Here is a 19,655-nt window from a genome sequence, read left to right as displayed (position 1 = left end):
AGAGGTGCCTGGAAAACAAAATCATATTAAATTTAAGAAAGTAAATTAGGTCCTCTATACTTTCGGTGAGGACCTAAACCAAAAACATAGCTCTACGGTGACAAAGACTCTCTTCTGGCCACCACGGTAGCCTCTGGTGCACAGTGCGTGCTCAGCACAGAAATGCAGCCTCTTCTTTTAGTGGTCACATAGGGACCTATAGAGTAAGGTTATTGGGGGGGAAAATTGAAGAAAATCCCAAAGTTAATAACTTTGGGATTCACTGCCCACATTACAGGGAAATAATGGGTTGATTCAAAAAAAAAAAAAAATCACCATGTATGACGTTCTCCTATCTTTTCACTTTTATGAAATTTGCAATAAGGCACAATTCTTAAGCCGTTTTTCATTTTTTTTATTGCTGTTAATTCAAGGAAAAAAGGTTGCATAAAATCCAATCTGTTCTAGAAATATAAGTGGCCTTTCCAGTACATAACATTTCAAATATCAAAGTATATGGTAAACATACAAACAAGGAGAAGGTAACATACCTCCTATGTACAGTACAGTATTTTAAATCATAAAATAAGCTCCATAAAGTACACCTGGCATGTGATTCACAATGCGGTCCATACGTGGCTTATCAGAACTTGCACTTGAACAACTCAACTGCAGCTTAACAATTAATTTAATAATGTGGTCCAAAAATACCCAGATCAAATAAAATATATTTAATCAAAATAATTTCCTTTACTCGAACATTTTTTCTTTTTAAATTAAAGCTTTCACCTACCCCTTCACACCCACCCTTTCCCTTCCCCTTAACCCCCACCCCTGAAAGAAAGTGTCAAAACGTACATTGGTGCTAGAAATATAAACGCTACCTATGAAGCATTAAATGAACCTTCTCTTTTCTTCAAGTTTTCCTTTTGTCTAGCAACTGTTAGGCTTCTGAACCGAGACCAAATATTTAAGTTCCTCTGATGCACACACCAAAGTTACTCCACACAATAAAAATCTATCATTTCTGCTCCATACTGAGGAATGGGAAAACAAAACCACCCAACCCTTTAACCTATGACTATACAGTGGTAGCTGCTCATTGCTAGTGAATGCAGCAGTCCAAAAAAATACACCCCATCTTCCAGATAACCTCAGTGCACTTTAGGAAATAAAAAAATTACCTGGAAGCAATTTAGTACATAGATTGGCTTTAGGAAAAAAACCTTTTTTTTTTGTTTAAACAGCAGCATTAAACTTAGTGACATGACACTGACATGATTAACACCATCTTACACTCAGAATTCAGTCTTTCACATTATAATCAAGCATAGTGGTAAACTGTTACAAAAGTGACTTCGCTATGAGAGACAGGTTAGGGAACAAATACCTGACTTTTGTAGAAACACAGAGCTTCTGTTCAGATTGCAATAAACCACACACATTTTAAACACAATGTAACACTGTAACAGTTGGTGTAGAAAAAGAAGAAATCTTTACTCAAGTAGTGTCTCTTTCAGCTGACACAGTGGTAGACTACAAGTAAACTGGCTGTTGTCGTCGTGACACAGACACAGGAGGACGACACTCACACCAGTTTGTTCACTTTATGTCTCTCTGAAGCAACAGGCTAAAAAAGTATGATGAAGTAAAAAGGTTTTTTTTGTTTTTGTTTTTTTTAAGAAAAAGCTTTGTCTACTTCATAGATCATATTTTTTCAGTTCCGTATGGTTTTACTTCTTCCTCTCTTTCCCACTTATTCTGATTTTTATTTGGACAACAAGCACTGCACATACGTATTTACGTGATGCTGTTTATTACATATATACACACTATTTGGGGAATCTGAGTTCTCCCTTAAGGTTAGGTGAAACATTTTACCTCGACTTATGTGCAGAGCAGTTTACCGAGTGTGGACGCCGGCAGTGCAGCCTCTCCTGCGAGGCCACCGGGAGAAGGGAGGGCGGCGGAGAGAAGAGTGCAGTTGAGGGGGAAAGTGAGAAAAGCTGGGGAAGAAGCAAAGTTTCTTTTTTTCAAAACCATATAACTGTCACCAGTGTTGTAAAAAAGGTCAAATACACAGTTTTCAAGATTCAGTAAACATTGCACACAGCAAGTATTCAGTGTAAAAAAAAAAAAGCACGCATTAACACGTTCCTCTTGATGGTTTGTCTGGATGTTTGAATTACACATATCACACAGATAAGCCTGTTGTTGAACCAGGAGACCAGAGGCTCAAAAGCAATGCATTCTTCTGTTTTGGACATCAGTACAAGAGAAATGAAAAATCCCAACTGCATAGAAATCTAGGAAATGTACGACAAAGAAACACAAAATACCTTTTCTTTCCTCCCCTCTACCCCCTACCACGACTCCCCACACTTCAGTGTATTAAGTAGGCAAGCTTTTCTTGTTTCAGTCTGCAGAATCCAACGTATCACTAGAAGGGGGGAGGGGAGGTGCGTATCTCAGTCTGTAAGTGCCTAAAACGGGAAAGATAGAACTGCTAAGTCACTGCTTACAACTCAAGGCATCACAAACCACTACAAGATATCAAACGGACATGCTCGTCAGAAGGCAGCTTCTTCCGCACTACTACAATTCCAAAATGGTAAATAAAATTTTTAAAAAGTAATGAGAGGTTTGTGCTTTAAGTTCAACCTAAAGCTATCAAACTCGATCTTCCTTTAAAAATGCCAAGCACATACTCCCATTCGAGATTTTTTTTCCGAGTGAGATTTGGCAAAGTGACAAAAGCCAAATGCAAGTGAAAGATAACAGTTTGAGGTCTACACTGAGTTTGGTATCTTACTCATTTAAGAGCCTTTTCTTGTTTCTGGTGGTAATAATGTTAAACTTAGTTCAAATTCCCTTACTCCCAAACCAGTGCTTAAATATTCTGTTCCTGTAAAATGCAACAGCATTTTTTTTAAACATCTGCTGGGAAGGAAAGAGGTGGCATGGGGCAACACGCTTGAGGCCAGCTGGTTATGCAAAGATATACTAAATAATAACTAAAAATCTTACACGTCAGATGACTACATTTCTTCCTATTTTTCAATATTTAAAAATTTTGCTTACTCTAGTAAACAGGATTGTAGCTTTAAAGAAAAGTGCTGCAAGCAAGAGAGTTGACATTATTTAATGCAAATTCCCATTACATTCCTTAAAAAGTGCCTTATGGTTTATTCCTTAATTGGAAACTGAATTCCTCTGAACTTCCTTGTGCTGTGTGACCTGGGTCTACCCTAGGTTTTGCCGTTTGCATCTTATGGTTTGTCACTGACAGCACAGCATCCGTACACGAACACACAACAGCTCTTTCTCTACAATAGAATCACCGTCATCAACAAGGTGGGGAGAAACAGGCACACTCAAAAACAAGTCCTCGGGGCGCTCTCATGATTACCTTGTTGACCGGCCTCCAGGGACGACTGCTTACACTCCTGTGCATAGTGTCCGCTTACGCCGCAGTTGTAACATGAGACATTCCCATTCTTCTTGGGCCCCGAACTGCTAGTGTTGGCAACTACATTAGGTGCCGGATATACGGGATAGAATCTCCCAAATCCTGCCATCTGTTGCATGCCATAGTTGGCTTGGCTCCCCATGACTGGGTCATGCACCAGTCCGTTTGCATATGGAGTCTGAGGCAGAAAAAAAGGAAGTTGGTTTCCATTGCTCTGGTGTGCTTGGTTGAGGTAGCTGCCATTGCAGATGGATGGCAGAGTGAAGAACGACGGGACTCGGTACATTGGTCCGGGCATTGGATTAGGATAATAGTAACTATTTAGCTGAAGGTTGCCATTGGTCCCACAGCTGCACCTTCGCCCACAAGAACCACAAGGACCTGAGCCCATCTGCTGTGGCGGCAACATTGACCCATTAGCGTTCGTGTTTCCCACAGCACTGATGTAAGATGTGCTGTCACTCTGTGCAGTACTGTGTGTCAAAGCAGGGCTTGGGCTTGGGGCAGGGCCTGGGGTATGGGTGGGAACTGCGGGAGGAACCGTGGACTGGGCCTGACTGACGCCTGCCCCTGCTGACTGGGCAGACGTGGCCGCTGTGCTGAGCACACTGGAATTCTGGCTGGGTAACACGCTGGCAGCAAGGGGAGAGCCTGGTAAGGTGTAGGAAGCTGGTGGCTGTGCAGCTGAGAGGCCAGCTGCTGGAAGAACTACCTTCACATTGGTAGGCTGAGGGACTGTCCCTGTGTTTCCCTCAATTTGAGGCACCATTTGATTTAGTCCTACCACTTGGGATGCAGATTTTGTGATGGGGTCCGTGGTAGCAACAGGAGATCCTGGAAAACTACCTGCGTTATGGACAGGAATAAAGGCAGTGTTTGGTGATCCGACGCTCAGACTCCCGCTTGGTTGCTGTGGGATGTTGACTGTGCAACTCTCAGAAGATCCCTGCGGTGGTGGCAATTTTAGCCTCTGAATCGTTAGATGCAAAGCAGGAGTACTACTGTGGGGAAGGAAGGTTGATGGAATAGGTAAAGGGGAAGCCAGTAATTCAAGGTGTTTTTCTGAATCTCCAGTAGAAGCTGTTGGCCCTAGTATTCCAACAGGGGTTGAATTTGTGGACTCCCTTATTGCAGAAATAGCAACAGGACTAGGAACAAGCATCCCTATTGTTTTGCCATCAGCAGATTTGGGTGGCGGAACGACAACTTCAGACTTCTGGGCACCATTGTGCATGACACAGTGTAAAGTTGGCATGAAAGAAATATGCTGATATTTGGGTGAGCTTAAGGGATCTTCTAAAAGGCTTCCGTTGTCGTTTCCTAATGAAGCAATTTGAACAGGCGGCTTGACAGTGACAGTCTGGTTGACAGAACCATAACCTGTAAACCTGGTTGTTGATGGATTCCCAGAATCCTCAGAATTGCTGTCCGTGTCTAAAGGAAACAAACAGAAATAGATGTTAACACAAGCATTAACTCCCACCTTTCTTGCTAGAAATACATATTAGTATATCTAAAATGAACGCTGAAGTTTGGAACTGGAGTAAATGTGTCCCTCAGCTTCCTGACGGCCAAGCTGAGTTTCTTTTAATTTTTGGCTCTCTATGGACTTTATTTAAAAAATATGGAGATTCTGGAAAAGGCAAAAGTATGGAGATAATAAAAAGATCAGTGGTTGCCAGGTGTCGGGGGAAGGGAGCAGATGAATAGGCAGAGCACAGGGGATTTTTAGGGCAGTGAAACTACTCTGTATGATACTATAATGGTGGATATGTATTATCATACATTTGTCCAAAGCCACTGAAGGTACAATACAAGAGTGAACCCTTAGGTAAACTATGGACTTTGGGTGACAATGATGTGTCAATGTAGGTTCATCCTTGATAAAAAATGTCCCATTCTGGCGGGGGGATGCTGATAATGGGGGAGCTTATGCATATGTGGGGGAAGGGAGTACATGGGAAATATCCGTACCTTCTCAATTTTACTGTAACCCTGAAACTGCTCTAAAAAATAGTCCAAAACAAATTTCTATGGAGAGATAAGCAACAAAACATAAGGTGAACTGAAGACTGAATGAAGCACAGTTTAAAATACAGAGATTTATCTAATATCACCTTATTACTGAGAAAAGGATTAGATATTTTTAACCTTAATCAATTTTAGGCAATTCACTTGATTTACATTCTGCACCACCAAACCCAAGGTCTTCGTATTTGTCTCACATAAATGATACAATTTAACGGAGCTCAATCAAAACTATATTTCACTCAATATCTAGAGGCGGGAAGGGAAAGAGTTTCATAAAACAAAGATGCTGCAACACACGAAGCAGGGGAAATACGAGCGAGCACACTGCCGCCTCTCCAAAAGCAAACAGCAGAGGCAGATACAAAATCACACTGCATTTGTTTTCACTGCTGCATCACTCCTGTGCTTGTATACAGAGATAACTTCAATCCAGACTTCCCCTGGATTTCCAGACTTTTGGTATAAAGAGGGCAGAGGATAAAATTTAATTCACAATGTTTAAATATCATAAACCCAGATACCGCAATAATATGTACAAGACCATTCAACTAAATAGTGCCTATTTTAACATCTTTCTGCTGATAAATATAAGCAGAATTGCATTATGTACTTAAATTGTTTATATTTATTAAGGTAATAACTAGTTATATTCAACTAAGATGTTAAAAATTTTTGAAACAGAATACTAAAATCAAATCGTACTAGTCTTCCTGGAGAAAGGTTAAATAGAACCTACGTAGTGACACAGAATGTAAACTGTGTTATTAATTCAACTATTATAATTTCTATTAGAGAGAAGAGATTCTATTTATGAGTAAATGGTTCTAGTACAAACTCCTCTTAATAACTGAGGTGTTTCTTGCTAAACTTTGCAAAACAAAAAGTATCCAAAAATTAATAACTTATTTAAGGAATTATATCTGTATCATCATTCGAGTACAGAGTTAAAGATAAACATTTATGCCCAAAAGAAGCTGTGACATTTTTCAGATGGTCAATTAAATTTCTATATAATTTGGGCTTTGTTTAAATGTTTTTAAGTCATAGCAAATGGTCCCACGGTCTTAAACGGTTCCAGATGGTTTTCTGAGCATTGTAAGGACTCATCTAGCTTTTTAGAGAGAGGTCTCATCCTTTTTTGTACTTTGAAAAGTATAGTCCCAAAACAAAACCCCATTACAACCAATAAGAACAACAACAAAGCCATATGCTTTTCAAAGCAACCTTTTTATGTACTCAAAATTCTAAAAATGATCAAAGCTTTTTATCACAGTGGCTATTTTTTCCCTCTGCTGGTTTTAGAAAGCCCTAAATGATTCTTCATTTGGTCACTTGGTAACTGAGCCTATCTGAAAAAGTGCAAGTTCCTCTATACAGATCTTTCAACTCGCCCTATCTGACAATAGGAAATGGAGGCTGCAAGGCAACCAAGTGTACAGATGGCCTCTTAACAATTCTGACACAGAGGCCAGATCTGCACTGTTAGCTGAAGAGCCACAGGATTATTTGTATATCCCACAAAATCAAGCATAACATGTGAAATGAAACATACTGAAAGCCTGTCTATTCTGGGTAAAACATAAAAATTCTCTCATTTAACCTTCATAACAGCTCTGAGAGATTACTTGCATCTTTTTTTTTCATGAGGAAACCATGGACCAGAAGTGCAGTGTTGCCTCAGACTAGTAAAACTGGTGGGAGGATCAGTGCACACCGCATTTGGTGTGGCTTCAAAATCACTACGAAGTACAGGCTGGCGTTAACTGTATGTGGTGCAGCAGTGCTACCGCCACAGCTCCCGAAGACATGACCTGATACTGCAACACAGAAGCTAAGGCCTCAGAGAGCTGGGCCACCTAGGAAGAAGCCACATGTGGCTGAAATGCTGTGGTCTAAGGATCTCTACAGATCTTTAGGTAGCTCAAGATAAATCATTTAATACTGCCCACCAGTACAGGTATACCTCACAACCAAGATGTTACCAATCAGATGTCGCTATCATGTGTAAAGAATGACATCCTCATTCAACACATACACTTTTGAGATCTCACTTCCGGAATGGCAGAGTAAGGACCTCTGATACTCCACTCTTCCATAAAAGCAACAAGAATCCTGGCAAAAACTGTCAAAATCAACTTTTTCAGAACTCTGGAAATTAACTGAAGGCTTGTAGCAATCTGAGGCGTGTTTAAAGAAAAATAGCTGAATCTTTTAAGAACAGGGAGCATTGTGGCATTTTATCTTGCTCTAATTCCATCTCACTTTCTCCAGCTCTGAAGTAGCCTTGTAAACTAACAGTCTTGCAGCTACATTAGCTATGAACACCAGCAGCCTAGCAGCCACTAGAAGAAGCATGGGTTTGGAGCTCTCTAAAACCCCATTCCCAGAGAGCTGTCTCTATTTGACTATCTATAGCTTGAGCTCACTCTGTGTTAACACCTGCTTACCCACATTCATTTGTGACAATCAATCAGTGGCAACTGTTTAAAAACTCGGCTGCCTGAGGCAGCATTACCAGTTGGGGCTAACAAGAAGCTGACCAAGAACTTAACAGGAAAAACTGGAGAGTAAGATGTCCACAGGGAGCTTTGAAAAGCTTTGATATATTCCTGGGAATCTAGAAGGCCATGCTCATGTCTAGGACTGTATGTACGCCCAGGAAAGACCTGAGAAGGTCCTAAACTCTCACTTGTGGCTAACTCTGAGACTCTGTTTAAGGAGGAATTGAAGACCTAATACACACAGAAAACAAATAGCAAAATGGCAGAGGTAAATCCTACCTTATCAGTAATTACAGTAAATTTAAATGAATTAAACTCCAATCAAATGGTAGAGATGGGCAGAATAACTAAAAAACCATATAGTTGGATAACTATATGCTGTCTATAAGAGACACACTTTAGATTCAAAGACACCAACAGGTTTAAAGTAAAAGGATGGAAAAAGAGGTACCCTGCAAACAATACCCAAGAGAGCTAGAATGGCTAATAGTACTATCAGATAAAATAGACTTTAAGACAAAAATTGTCACTAGAGACAAAGAATGATATTTCACAATGATAAAAGGGTCAATCCATCAGGAAGATATAAAAAGTATAAATATATGTGCATCTAACTTACAAATTTTCAATCTTTCTACACTAACTCTACATTTTGTTATGACTATCTTCTATTTAATTTCATATGCAGTTAAATAAGTTTAAAAAAATCAACATTGCTAGGAACTGCTAAGTCAATGGTCTATAAGACACCCTTTACATCAATTAAATTTAAAATCAATAATGACATTTACAGGAACATAAAATTACTTATGTTTGACTGATTTTAAGAGAAAATACACTTTTCCCCCCGCCACCCCATATCCCCTCCAAAGAGCAAACCTCTGTCTTTTTCTTCTTCACTTTCAAAACTTTCTCTTCCATCATGTCGTGGGCTAGATGGAGAACTGTAACTCTCTGAAGATGTTTCTCCACATGTGTCATGTCCAGATCCAATGTCCAAATTCACATCTAAAAATAACAATTCTATTTTTTAAAAATCATGTTAAATAGTTAAATTAATTTCTGAAGTGAACCATTAGAAATTAGTTACAGCTGTAAATATTCTTTTTCAGTTTTCCTACAATCACCTAAAAAGCTAGTCTTTGACCTAGGTAAAAATTATTAAATCACAATTTTAATTAAAAATAATTGATAAATACATTCTTAAAACAAAAGGCAGAGGAACAAGTCAATCTTACTGACTTCAAAAAATCAGTTTAAGGTTCTTTGTAGGGTCTGTCCAATAATAGCACCTTGAGCCAAGAAGTCCAGACATTTTAACTCCTCAGAGTTTGTTGGAAAATTCATTCTTTAAAAGAACTCAAAAACAGAACTGACTGCCAAAAATGATTATTCAGTTACAATTACTATGTCTGAGTATTTAAAAAGAGTAAAATGCTTCCCATCTAGTAGAATAGCCCCTTGAGTTCTGCTCAGCAGCCAAGCAGACAGTGAGGTGGGGTTGGGGATAAAGTGCAGAACCTGTCATGATCAATTAGCTATATCTGTTTCGAGCACAGAGGAGAGATTACTGGTACACCTAGTACTGGACATTCCTGCACTGGTCCAAACTTAGGGAACTGTCCTATTCACTTCCGTAAACCTAGGAGCTAGCACAGCTTATGCCTTGCAGCAAGCATTCAACATATGTTTAGTGTATAAATCCCCATATAAGGGATTCCAGAGGGATCTTAAGAACTATATATGAGTGAATCCCTTCCACAGCAACCTGGTAGAACCAATAAAATAACTACTAATCACTTGGACAAAATATGTGTTAGAGAAAAGACATGGTTTGCGTAATGAGCAAGTTAGTTGACTAATCTGTCTTTTGATGGGAGTAAATTTTAAATAGTGTTAAGATTGTTAAAGATGACCTAGCCTAGCCCAGCCACTAAAATGGTAGATGAATACTGAGAAGAATAAAGTCATTAAGAATGCAGATGTTGCTAGTTCCTTTTGGGTGATAAACTGCCACGGGAAAACTGCACAAAGTCTCATGAAGCTATAAGAAAGTGGCAGAGGAGTTACTTGGGCAAGTAATAATTTTACAGAAAATTAACCCGGAGTATACTTATACACAGTAATGGGTTCTGAATTACCAGTCACAACATGACTAAGGAAAAGGACGCAAGTCAAAACCAATGGCTATCTGAAGACAATCTAATGTGCCATAGTGGCCAAACAACCTGGCATTAAATTGGACTAATGAAAATGAAACCTATAAAACTGTGGCACATATGGAAATTCTGCGCATAAATATTTCAACCAGCATATAACAAAATGAATAATTTAAAGATCAAGAAAATCAAAGATTCAATATGATAGTCTCAAACCAGAAATGATGGGCTAAAAAGGAACTACTGAGTAGAGTGAGTTGAGATTTGCTCACTAAAACTCGGACAATGAAACTACAAGTGGAATCTTTGAAACTTCAAAAAGTCTCAGAATACATTAAAAAAAGCAGCTATTTCTCAGAATGACATAATTTATAAAATGATTTTCTTTAGATTAGCTAGTAAATATTCTAATCACTAAATTGTCATATATTAATTTGCAGTTTTCAAAAAACTAAATACATAAATCTAAATTTATACTAAACATAATTTTCTCTTTTTGATGATCCAGAAGGTGCTTCAGAATTGTGTAGGGTCTTTGGAATTTTTATAATCAGAAATTATGTAATCCTCTAGAATCAGATATAAAAGGTATACAAGGTGAGGATGAAACAATTACGTCAAAGGATACCCTAGAAATCGCACTTGTAAAGAGAGAGATAAACTTTTTTATTTATGTCTCAAAGAGTAAAAGGTCATGCATGTTAAAAACTTTCAACATTAGCCACTTCTCCAATAATAAAAATTCTGGTTATTAGTATTTATGAACAAACAGAAGTTAGTTAGACTTAAGAACCATTTAAACACATCAGATGACAGAACCACAATGGGTTATTAAAGAAAGTTGGAGACCTCTAAATCACTGTAATCTTTTAATAGAAATTGAGAGGTCAACCACCTCATTCCCCTAAACGTTTTGGTGCCACAATCAGCAACAGAAGAATGGGGTGGAAGAAATGTGGGTGATATGCTGGGACAGAGTTTTTAATGATGCAGATGAGGTAATGCATACATCTCATTAGTAGAGAGATTTAAAGTTTGAGGTTTTATTTTATTTTATTTTTTTTTTGTGAGGAGGACCAGCCCTGAGCTAACATCCAATGCCAATCCTCCTCTTTTTTGCTGAGGAAGACTGGCCCTGGGCTAACATCTGTGCCCATCTTCCTCTACTTTATATGGGATGCCGCCACAGCATGGCTTGACAAGCGGTGCGTTGGTGCACGCCCAGGATCCGAACCGGCGAACCCCGGGGCCGCCGCAGCGGAGCGTGCGCACTTAACCACTTGCGCCACCAGGCCGGCCCCTAAAGTTTGAGGTTTTAAAAGTAAATACACTGCAAAGAACACAGATGACAAATAGCAGACTGCTTTTTGGAAGGAGACAACATGGATGGAAGCAGTGAGGGATTTCTTTTGTTCCCTTTTGTACCTTCAGAATTATAAACTATATAAATGTATTATTACTCAAAAAAGAAGTTAAATTTTAAAATTAAAAATAAATAATACTAGGGCCAGCCCGGTGGTGTAGCAGTTAAGTTCACGTACTCCACTTCAGCAGCCCAGGGTTCACCAGTTTGGATGCTGGGCATGGACCTACGCACTGCTCATCAAGCCAAGCTTGATGAGTGGCGTCCCGCATAGAGCAACTAAAAGGATGTACAACTATGACATACAACTACCTACTGGGGCTTTGAGGAGGGAAAAAAGGAGGAAGATTGGCAACGGATGTTAGCTCAGGGCCAATCTTCCTCAAAAAATATATAACTAAATAAAATAAATTTTAAAAATAAATAAATTAATTAATTAACAATACTTATCTTAAACTAGAATGAGTTAAAGATCCAGACAACCTATGAATCAGAAGAATCCAATCTTTTCAGCTTCAACATAGTATCAATATTTTGATATGTATGATTGATCCATAAAAAAAAATTCTTAAATATATCTTGAGTTTACTGAATGCTTAAAGGGTAATTCAAATTCCTTCAAATATTAAGGTGATACCTTAATATTCCAAAGAGAAATTAATAAAGAGGATATTTTTTTAAGTTGAAGAAAATATCTGAGCTACATTTGACATCAATGAGACAAGCTGCACAAAGTACATTTAGTCATATTCTATAAATGTAAATATATATAAATTGGTGACATATATAGAGGACAAAATAGATTGAATAAGGTTTACCTTAATCAAAAATCCTGAGGTTGTATTTTCATAATATTTGAAAATAAAGAGGTAAAAGAAGTGGAGCTTGAGATGTTATTAAAAAATTCTTGAAAACCTATACAGCGTATGTTTTCTTCAGCTTATGGAACACCTATGTGCTCGGTACTAGCTAAGTGCTTTTCATATGTTACCACATTTAATTCTTACCATATGGTGAGGTAGGTACTATTCCTGTTTTACAAATGAGAAACTAAGGCTTTAGAAAGGCCACGCACATAAGAAACTGGCGTAGTATGAGATTCAAACCCACATCTGTCTGAGACCAAAGTCCACGCACTGCTCCTCTGAGAATATAAAGCTAAAAAGGAAAGGACTGTTGCAAACTTCTTTGGTGAGCAGTAGATCCCAAATTATATGAGAGATGAGACAGAGTGGTCTTGTGAGGGTGGTATATGTTTGACAAGAATTTCAACGGAAGACAAGAATTTCAACGGAAGAATGACCTGATTTAGCACGTGATTTAGAAGACAAATTAGGTGGCAGTGTAGAAAATGAACTAGAAGGAGACAATGACAGAGACAGGGAGACCTGGCAGAAGCTAGTTTTAATCATCCATGACAGAGACCTTTTGTCTTCCTTATTTTAGTTTTTTCCTTCTTCTTTTGGCTGCCATCACCACAGGAAACCTAAAAGAGTGTACAATATACTCAAAGAACATGGGTTTTTTTCCATGTCATTTTTTCCCCTAAAGACAGCTCAGTTGATTCAGTGAGTTGGCCAGATGATTTCAGAGTCAAAATGTAACCGTATTTCCTTCATCAATATTCAATTTCTCTAAACAAATGTACCCCTTAAAAATATACTTCATTAAACAAATATATTCTGGGTTTGTTGCATCACAACTGAATGTACTAACATTTGACTAAAATTTAAATTTAAAAAATCCTTATTTGTGGGATCAGTCCAGTCAACAAATGTGTTAGGTACACACACAGATAAAACATTCCCCTAGAGGTCTGTGGGCTTTTATTCTTTTTTTTATCTTTACTATTAATAGTAAAGGTAAACATAACACAGAAAAGTTATCAGTGAACTAGCAGAAGGGACAATTCTCAGTCAAATGAACACAAAACCTTTCACCTAAAAATAAAGGGACCTTAAATCAACGATGAGTAAATGGAAATCACGCAAGTCTAGTACAACAAAAATCTGAGTGTTTGAATTCCTCTAAAGCCCCATAAAATTCCACAAAGGTCAGTCATTAAAACAAGATTCTAAAAAAATGACTTTACACAGGAATGGGTACAGGCTTCCATGAGGGTGACTAAGATCTTTCAGGTCGTCTGGACCTCTGCTCTGGAGTAGGGACTGGCTTGAGAAGGAAACCAGTGAGGAGACTGCTGCTACCAGAGGAAGGAAAAGGAGGGTAAGTGTAACTGTGGCCAAGGAAATGTCTGCCTTCCATGGCTGAATCCTATTTCCTCCATTAACACTTCAGAACTGTTTAATTCAGAAATTGCTATTCACAGCAATGCACGATAAAAGTATAATATCAGGATTTGACACAACAGCTCAATACTTACTATAATAGCTATCACACTGGGTATATTTAAGTGATGGGTATTTGAAAGAAAAACTTTCTTACCTTTCACAGAACCACCATGGGCATGCTGAGGAGTGGAGAGTCTAATACCATTTATTCTACTATTTAATCTGTTGTCAGTTTTCTTAATTTTCTCCCTAAACCAAAAGTATACGTGTTATCAACATTTTTTATAAGGTTCTCTACAGAACACATTAAGTACAGTATTACTAAAATTCCCCTCAAAAATTTTCTATAATTAAAAAAAATTTTTAGTAAGGTATAATCTAAATCCAAGATTCACACTTTGGTGTACAGTTCTGAGAGTTTTGCCCCTCCAAACTGAATATAATATTTGACAATAGCTTTACTTTTATCACCTATATATGTTGATTATTTTGAACTAAAAAAATAAAGCTCAAAAGTAAAAATATAAAGAAAACTAATAGGAAAATACTATTTATACTACATAAACTAAACATGCCCATAATCAAATGCTACATGTTCTCTTTTCTTCCCAATTTCTATTACTGGAAACATTAAATTGAACCCACTTTTCTATTTGTGGCTTTCCTTTCTTCTTATTTATTGAAGATAAGCTTCGTTTTTCAGTTGAATGCTAGTGGAAAGAATAAAAAGAAATCAAACAGACTAAAGCTGAACCACAGTCATGTAGGTATCCTGTTATTCTCATATCAAACATTAAAATGATACATTCCCAGTTGTATATTCTAATACATTTTTATTTCCAACCTATTTTTTGAAGTTATCTACCTAAAACACTAAAATTTGCATATTCCTGACAAATATTTAGTATTAATCATGAAAAAAATATCTATTTTGTATTTTGCTTTAATGGATCTGTATTCTTTCTTCTGACCACAAAATAAAACACAGTCAAGTATCTGGTATTTGCTATAGGTTTACTACTATTCTCTTAAAGTTCAGGTTGGTAAAACTGCAATACACAATTTTGTCAACTCTAAGAAGAAAAGGTGTAGGCATTGAAGTAGAGAGAGAACAAGTATAATCAGATGGACTTTCAAAACAGGCCATTAAGTAAGTATGAGTAAGATAACATACAATTTCTTAAAATATGCTTCAATGCTTTAGTTCATAAAAACACATTCCAGTAAAGGTTAACATCTGGATTTGAGGGTGGGCCAGAAATAATAATCAGTTTAACAAATCGATTTTTCAGAGAGAAGGTTGTCTCCATAGCTGCACCAGCATGTACTTACTCCCCGTGTCTGTGATGCCACAGTACCTAAACACACTGGAGAACACTGTGCTTTCTGATTACACCAACTCCTAAGAAAGCAAGTATCTCCTAATTACATTCAGGAGTGCCGGTAAACTGGCCCAACTACTCACGACAAAAGGTCAGTTTCAAAACTCACATCACCAATAGCAAGATGACAATTGAAATGTGAATAATTCTTTCAAAAGCAAAACATTTAGCATAACAATTTAATGTATCTCTGGTTAGAATCAACATTTTAGGCCTCATATTAAAACATACTACATTTCTGAGCAATAAAAGTAATCTAAATGTATTTTTTCAGGTCTCAGAAGAGCTTAGATCATATTACCTATTGAGTTTAAAGTCTAACACTGCAACTTTCCTTCATTCCTTCTCACCAGATACACTATCTGACATCATAATGCTTATAGAACTTGACTCTTATAGAGTAGCAACACTTTAACTATATGGCACGAAGACAAAACAAAGCCCCCAGAGACCTGGTCAGCTAAGGCCACACAGTGCTCCGGGTGCTGAATGGTGGTGCAGCTTTGCTTCCTCCAATCCACAACTCCATTCTGCTCAGAATATTGCACGCTGAGCCCATCCAACGGAGAACAACTTGTACCAGTAGTGCTATCAAAAGAAAAGTTTATACAAGTATGAAAATCCATCCTCAATAATCTAACCTACGATATCACATAACGAAGAAACTACAGTAACGCTTCTTCAGTACATTAATTTTTTTTATATAATGCCTAGTGATAGCTCTAAGGAAAAAAAAGTATACTATGAGAATAAACCAATACACAGCTATCTTATCTATTTATTAATACCTGTCTCTCAGGAGACTAATAACAAATGCACATCCTGTCTTAGACTCTATGCTATGGTCATCCTGTACCACATACAGTTGGGGTATCATCCCAGTCTTGAGAGAGTTGCTGACTAAATACTGTTTCTCTCACAGGCAGGTGAAGGGACAGGATGCTGTGACTGAAAACCAAAAGAAACAGACAATAGAAAGAGACCCAAAGAGAATCCAGAGGATGAAGTTATTGGACACAGACTTTAAAAAATAACAGTGCTTAACATAGTCAGTGACTCCAAGAAGATTGAGAATTTAGAAAGAGTACTGGAAAATACAAAAAAGAACCAAATGTAAATTTTAGAATTGGAAAATAAACTGAAATTAAGAACTCAATGGATGGGAAACAGATGAAAAAAATCAGCCAAGAGGAAATTTGGTCAGAAGAAAATCGTCAGATTGGAGCACTGAGAGGAAAAAAAATATGGAAAATGCAAAAAAATTTAAGAGACATGTGGGACATGGTGAAAAGTCTAACATATAAGTACTCAGGAGTCTCAGCAGAGGGAGCAAGAGAACAGGGCAGAAGCAACATCTGAAGAGATGATGGCTTGGACTTCTTTAAAATGAAAAGGTACCAAGCTTCAGACTCAAAGAGCAGAATTCATTCAAAGAAAGCTACAAACATATCATAGCAAAACTGCTGAAAACCAGACAATGAGAAGAATCTTAAAAAGCAGTCAGAGGGAACAGCACATTAACTTCAACAGAGCAACGGTAAGACTGAAACAACGGATGCCAGCTATCTTAAGTTTGAGTTCCCCCTAAAAGCAGAATCTGGGATGACTCCATTGATTTGGGAGGTGATCCGAGGAAGCAGGAGCAAGGAGTGGGGAGATTGGAATAGGTAAGGAGGACAAACCAGTGTAAGGGTCCATTAATGAGGTTGCCACTACAAGCAGGAGAGGCTCAAACTGGCTGGGACCTCCCAGAATTATCTACCCAACAGACAGGAAGCTGGAGCTCCTCCATCAGTTGAGGGGTTGACCCTGGGCAAATTAACTCCCTTGCACTTCTGGACTGTGCTTGTTCAAGGACCAAGCAGGCCCCAGAGAATGAGCAAGGGCCAAGCAGGCCCCAGAGAATGAGCAAGGGCCCTCAGGCAGAAAGTGGAAAGTCTTCTGGCATGTGCTTGCAGTGGGACAGCATTAACATGAGGGGAGTCAGCAATCACATAAATTTTATGTGATTTGCAGCAGAAATCAGAGCTGGGATGACAGGATAGGATGCAAGAGACCAAAAGCATTAGACCAGAAGACAATGAAACTATAGTTTCTAAGTGCTAACAGAAAGTAACTGCCAACCTAGAATTTTATACCCAGCATAAATATCTTTCAAAAATGAAGGTAAAATAAACATTTTTTTTAGATAAAAACAAAGTGAATTCATCACTGTCAGATACGACTACAGGCAGTGTTCTTCAGTTAAAGAAAACAATCATAGGTGGATGCTCAGACACACAGGAGGGAATGAAGAGCAATAGAATGATAAAACCTAAACAATTTGTGAAAAAAGGTTTCATGACATTTAAAATACAGAGAGAATTAAAACACACAACCTCTACAGTTTATAAGCCCAGAGGAGATAAACAAAGTTACAGTGATCAATGGTCCTCACATGGCTTGAGAAGTGGCATGATCACTATCAGAACTTCATAAATTGAAGTTGTGTAATATAATCTCTAGGGAAACCACTAGAAGAGTCGAGAAATAAAGTATAACTATCAAGGTTAATAGAAGAGAAAAACAGAATAAAAAAACCACCCAAATGAAAGAAAGGAGAGAAAAGAAAACACAGAAAAGGTGGGACAAATAATAAACAAATAGTAAAATGGTAGGATTATAGCCAAATATGTTGGTAATTAAATTAAATGTGACACTGATTTAAAAATGCACAAAGACCTTTATGTTTTAGGAATTAGACACCTACTTCACAATGGGACTTTTCCCGGTATGTTTCTTGTGGCTTATGGTGTGCTGTAACACATCTAAAGTAGAGAGAAAAATAATTTATTATACTAAATGCTTCTGCAAAAATCCAAAATAATGATGCTACTAATTTATGTGACTACAACAGTGTTCACAGACTGTGTAGGGCACTTGTAAGCATTTTTCAATACAGAAAATTCCTTAAAGAAGCAATTTTTCAAGGACACAATAAAAGACTGAATTTCCTTAAATATTCTCTCAATGTGTTCTACCTAATAGCAAACTGATTTTGTCCAAAACTATGCAAGTCTAATAGGAGTAGGCCACCGCAAACTGTAACATTCAATTTCAGGCTCTCTTTTCTCCATTCCATTCAACTCCTTCCCTCTACAGAGGTTAACTAGTTGAAATATTCTAGTGCATGTTTTTATTTTAACTACCCATATATGTATTCACAAACACATATAGTGGTGCTGGTATGTTTGAATATACTATAAATATCCTTCATTTTAACTGCCACCTAAGACGACTATGCCACAATTTATTTACAACTTTATTAACATTTAAAACATTCAGGTAATACCCAGGTATTTGCTATTACACATAACACTGCCAAGGGCACCTGATCCCTGAGCACACTGACAACGATTTTCATAGAAGCAGAACTGCTGGGTAGCAGCATAAAATTAATTACCTCCAACTTTACTACAGTGTCAAATTTCTGTCCAAAATAGTTGTACCAATTTATACTCCCATCAGCAGTGGACGAGAGTTCCCATTACTTCACATCCTTGAAAATGTTTTGCCAATCTGATGAGTGTGAAATGATATCTCACTGTTTTTAATTTGCATTTTCTGGATTACTTGTGAAACTGAACACTGTTTAATGGCCATTCAAATTTCTTTTTCTATGAACTACCTATCTTTTGCCCATACTGCCATCAGACTGATTTTCTCATCGATTTTTAGGAGAATCTTTCTATAGTTTGGATGTAGTACTTATCTGTAAATATGCTGCAAATGTCTTCTGACTATCTGGTTTCTTGTCACATGTAAGTTCTAATTTATAGTGGAAAGATCTCCACTTCTGTCATGCTCCACCTTGTTAAGAAAGCCTTCTCTTCCCAGATTATTAACATACTAAATTTTACCGTTTATACATTACATTAAGTTTATATGTTACATTTAAGTTGTTATTCACTTGAAATTTTTGTGTATGATCTAAGTAAGGATCTAATTATATAATATTTTTTTGATTGGGGAGCCAGCCAACACCATTTATTGAATAGTCTGTTCTCTCCCCAATTATTTGTTATGCCACCGATCACATTCCAACTTCCCATATGTCTGTTTCTCAGGTCCTTAATCTCCTCTAATGGTCTGTTTACCTGTCCCTGTGCCAGTTAGCAGGCAGAATGACTTATTCTAATAACTCAACATTTACCTTCTTCTTGACTTGAAGCTTCTGAGCTGTCTTCTTTTAAGTGTTCTAATATCTTAGAAGTTTTCAGAGAGGATTGTAAGTTATCTGCGGGAAGTATTCAATACCATTAACTTTTTAGGAAAATTATAATAGAGAGATAAAGAGAACAAATGTAATGCTTACTTTTCCCCCAAGGAAGATGAGAATGGAGGGTTAGTGGTAAAGAGAACACTTCTGCTAGTTAGGACCTTTAAGACAGCAAGATGACATAGCTCCCAGATCACTGGACTGAGAGTGGGGACCCTGAAT

General features: G+C 37.6%; 1 protein-coding gene across 1 annotated transcript in view; it reads right to left on the bottom strand.

The window, feature by feature from the left end:
- Nucleotides 1–378: 378 nt before the first annotated feature.
- Nucleotides 379–19,655, bottom strand: part of ZCCHC2 (zinc finger CCHC-type containing 2) — a 54,981-nt gene continuing 35,704 nt past the window's right edge. Inside the window, 8 exon segments of the mRNA XM_014781487.2 lie at nt 379–2,462; nt 3,389–4,882; nt 8,860–8,988; nt 13,948–14,042; nt 14,439–14,503; nt 15,628–15,763; nt 17,925–17,982; nt 19,368–19,451. Of these exon segments, the coding sequence (XP_014636973.2) occupies nt 2,395–2,462; nt 3,389–4,882; nt 8,860–8,988; nt 13,948–14,042; nt 14,439–14,503; nt 15,628–15,763; nt 17,925–17,982; nt 19,368–19,451 (2,129 nt within the window). The 3' untranslated portion in view covers nt 379–2,394.

The sequence above is a fragment of the Ceratotherium simum genome, chromosome 14 (assembly GCF_057802395.1).
Source record: "Ceratotherium simum simum isolate JZ-2026a chromosome 14, ASM5780239v1, whole genome shotgun sequence".
Classification (NCBI taxonomy): Eukaryota; Metazoa; Chordata; class Mammalia; order Perissodactyla; family Rhinocerotidae; genus Ceratotherium; species Ceratotherium simum.
Note: the sequence above shows the minus strand (reverse complement) of the source record. Positions and strands in the feature narration are given on the sequence as shown.